The 4,008-nt window shown below is 44.0% G+C and overlaps 1 protein-coding gene across 1 annotated transcript in view; it reads right to left on the bottom strand.

The window, feature by feature from the left end:
• The window catches only part of LOC104546119 (trefoil factor 2-like), a 4,096-nt gene extending 421 nt beyond the window's left edge, over positions 1–3,675 (bottom strand). The window contains exons 1-4 of the mRNA XM_010191422.1: positions 3,594–3,675; positions 2,493–2,639; positions 710–859; positions 451–584 (exon numbers count right to left, since the gene is read on the bottom strand). Coding sequence (XP_010189724.1) covers positions 451–584; positions 710–859; positions 2,493–2,639; positions 3,594–3,675 — 513 coding nt within the window. The remainder of the gene's footprint in view (positions 1–450; positions 585–709; positions 860–2,492; positions 2,640–3,593) is intronic.
• Between the last annotated feature and the right edge of the window lie 333 nt (positions 3,676–4,008).

Genomic DNA, 4,008 nt, shown 5'->3' with positions numbered 1-4,008 from the left:
AAGAGCAGGAACAAGTTAAGGGATATGTTTTTTCAACAAATCTCTTTTACAGAAGATGCTAGGAAGTGTTTGCCTAGATGCAGGATATCAAAAATATGTTTTTCTAGCAATTGCTCCCTTCCCCTTCATCTGTACATGTGTTTCCTAACTGCGATTCAGATCAGTAAAACCAAATTATGTTGAATTGTTTCCAGTACAAAATACACTGTGAGGTAGGTTGGAATTGGCCGAGGCTATTTGTAATCTACAGTAGATATGCTGAAAGGTCAATCCTAATTAAATTCTAAGTAAAAAAATGGAAGCAGGGGATCAGAAATTTCTGTAATGTTTTTTCCACATTTCCAAAGCAAAACCTTTTATCTCTTATGATAAAGTAGCTGTGAGTTTGGTAGCTACACCTCTACCATTGCATTAGCTGAAGGCTTGTGCTCACCTCTAAACCCAGGTTACCTGTGCATTGCTCACAGGTCCCTGGCTCAGATGGGTGAGCACCACCCACCCCAGTGGGTCCAAGAAGCCGGTCTTTTTGGGTTTAGCCACCCCTTTCCCACTCATACCCTGCATGAGGAAACTCTGCACCTGCACTGGGAAGGTGGGGAGACCCCATTCTCTTCATTCTCTCAAGCACGGCCTCCTGCCACGCTGGGCTGGCAGAGCACGCCAAGCATCCCCATGAATGCAGGGGACCATGTCTTGTGCAGGACCTTACCTTCCTCCACGACGCGGCGGTGGAAGCACCAGGGGACACCAGCAGGATGTGACCTGAAGCAGCACCCCTTCCTTTCACACTCCAAAGCCGAGATGCCAGGGTAGCCGCAGTTTATCCGGATGTGAGAGTCACTGGGACAAACTTTCCTAACTGTGTAAAGCAAAAAATTCAGGAAGAAAGGAGGATGTGTTACTTTATGCTCCATTTACCTGGTAGCATAATTCACAAACAAAAACCAGAGCACGAAGGTGAGGTCAGTGAGCCGACGTGACAGCCACGATAACCCTCTCCATACTGATTTCAGGTAGCAGGTTCACCCTTACCATGCCTGTTGGGCAAACCTAAATAGCAAGGGGTGAGAAGAGTTGCTGCTGTGCACCAGGGGCCAGAGGGGGCAAAATTTGCCCCTAGAAATGCCTGTCATGCAGTGACTCCACTTTACCTTTCCTAGACCCAGCAATGGGTTCAAGAGCCAAATGTCTCCTTTAATGGCATCACAGACACTAGGCGTGCACTAGGGTATATCTGTGACCTGACCCAATGCTAACTCCAAGGCAATATTATTAGTTAATAACGTGGGGAGATGAAAACTCAGCCTCCTCTGCATGCCAGCTTGAGCTATGGAAAGGAGACAGGTCATTTAGGAGGAAATCACATCTCATCCAGGCAATTAAAAAGAAAAATGACAGGTAAAGAGGTTATACCACCCAACCTGAATATGTCAGTTTTCCACTTCTAAAACAGTTCTACTCTGAAAATCAATTCTATGAAAATCACACTGTAAGCTGCTGCCATTTGCTTTTCAAGATTTTAATGAAATGCAAGCAGTGTTCTAAAGAAAAATCATTTTTTTCCTCCAACAATTCTGAGCCCTGTTGACCAATCTGAATTCATATCAAGTTCTTTTGTTGGGTAACATTGCCTTTGCACCCTCATTTCCTTTCCTTTCACCTGTGCAACTGCTAAGATTGCCCTGAAGTTCTCCTAAGCAGGAGTTTGCGCAGCCAGCCCAGCAAATGTGGCTTACATTCAGCTTACACACGTTTACGTTCATGTAAAATACACATCCAGTCCTTGAAGGACCGGGAGAGCAGCTCTTGCCCTCTCTGTGAAAACAATGGCAAAAAAATTGAAGCAGGAGTTTAGAAGCTTTAGAAGGAAGAATCTAATGAAGAAAGTGTTTTCCCCTGGGATATTTTGGAAATATCATTGAATGAAGACTGGGAGCAAAAATGGGAAAGAAAAAAGAACCACCGAGCGAAATGATACTGGGAAACAGGCAGGAAAGGAAGGAAGTAGTGATTATCAAAACAGGCTGGAGAAGAGAGCAAAAAAACCTAGAAGTTGCGGCATGTCTGTGGTCTTTTGTTTGACAAGTGTCAAACAACTACAGATAGACTCATCTACTTAGGACTTTCTGATTTCTTTGATGTGCAGCACTAAAGTCCTCCTCAGCCACATAGAAAATCCATTTAAATAAGTGCTGAGGATCCCTTGCTTCACTGATGAGTGAGACCACGACTGGCAATGAAATGTTTTTAAATAATCAGCATGGGTTATTTGCAAACCAGAAGCCTGAAGGAAGAGGAAATATCTTGTGTGAAGAGAATAAGGTAGAAGACTGTTGGGTAAGGTTTGACTTTGCATTTTACTACCAGTGGTCTTCTAATAGAGGTTTGTGCCACCTAAGAAGAAAAGAAGAAAAGCAGAGCTGGTCCCTGGACGTACACATTTCCACGTAATCGCGCACTAGGGAAAACAGTGTTTCAGGCAGAGATATTACCTCTCCTTGGTTTAGGAGCAAAGCACCAGGGGACGCCGGGGACTGAGGCGTTGAAGCAGCACCCAGCTCTCCTGCACTCCATTGCTGAGATTCCCGGGTAGCCACAGTTCCTCCGCTCCCTGGGGGCCAGTTTACACTGACATCTTGCTGTTCAGAACAGAAATAGCGAGTTGCTGAGTGTCAGTTCACACACTTGTTAGCAGAGGTGCATTTATCAGATGTCCACTGGGAAGAGCAATCTTCCCCTGGACTCTGTCTTTGCAAGTGTACATTATCTGTTGCTTGCTTAGACCAGGACTTGTGGAGTTTAAAAGCTTCTTTCAGACTCCCACCAATTTCGGTAAGGGCTGCACTTCACTCTTTGAGAACCTGTGGTCCCAGCCCAGCACAGTGCGGTCTCTGGATTTCAAATAGACCACATCAAATGATAAAAATCCATAACTTCAAATGTCATGCTAGCAAATGTCTCTTGCTTTGCCCATCCCACGTGAAGAAAGAGTCCAGTGGATATTCAAACAGGTGTAAAAATATAAAATTTTTGCATTATCATCAGGTGACTATAAAAACATAGGATTACGTGCAAATAGTTGCAGCCATACTTTTAACATTTAAGGCATCATCATCTGCAACCAAACAATTCTGGAGATGTCTCTAGATGTCTGCCATTGAGTTACTTGCTTTCCAATTCTTAAGTTGTCTAAATGACTTGTCTCTTATTAAGGAGTTAGATAGACTTCTCTGAAATTGTATTCAGGTGGCAAAGTAGCATAAAATAAACGTGTGAAGACTATCTAGACAAAGCTAGCTGCTGTTCCTGTCCTGATCCTCTTCTAGTGAGCCCCTGGACATGTCTGTCCTTCTACTTTTGTAGCAGCTTCCTGGTTATTCCACCAACAGAAGAGCTCACTTGCAGTATTTTTTATTTTGCCATAGATTTCTCTTAAAAAATTAAAAAGTAGACTCCAAAGTTGGTAATAGCATCAGAGCAAGACATCTGCTGACCGATACATAAACTGAAGACATGGTCTTGCTGCAGTAACAGTCAGTAGGATCAGGCCCACATACATACCTGTGAAGGCAACAGCAGATGAATGTACTTACATGGTGCTGCAGCTCCCTCGGCCAAGGTGCTGAGGGCTACGAGGAGGATGGCGGAGAGCACACAGACCACTTTGAGATCCATTGCTCCTGAAAGGCAGGTGGAGGAGAGGTGCCACTCTCCTTTGGAGCAGCTCCTTTTATGCGCTCCTTGTGTTTGCCCAGCGAGGTCTGATAACATTGTTCCATCCGATGCTTCACCCACAGGTTGGGTTTTCTTTTGTTTAATTAGGAAATGTTACCATGCATATTTTGATATCCCCAAGATAAATTTCTAGGCTCCCATGATCTATTGATCACATACATATTACGTACCTATAGATACATATCTATTACGTGATCCCATAATCTATTAATTGGATGCTGCTGGGTGCCTCTGACAGCCCCATCTGGTTTCATTGCCATTAGAGTATTTAAG

This window comes from Mesitornis unicolor, unplaced genomic scaffold (assembly GCF_000695765.1).
Source record: "Mesitornis unicolor isolate BGI_N332 unplaced genomic scaffold, ASM69576v1 scaffold18699, whole genome shotgun sequence".
In the NCBI taxonomy this organism is placed as follows: Eukaryota; Metazoa; Chordata; class Aves; order Mesitornithiformes; family Mesitornithidae; genus Mesitornis; species Mesitornis unicolor.
Note: the sequence above shows the minus strand (reverse complement) of the source record. Positions and strands in the feature narration are given on the sequence as shown.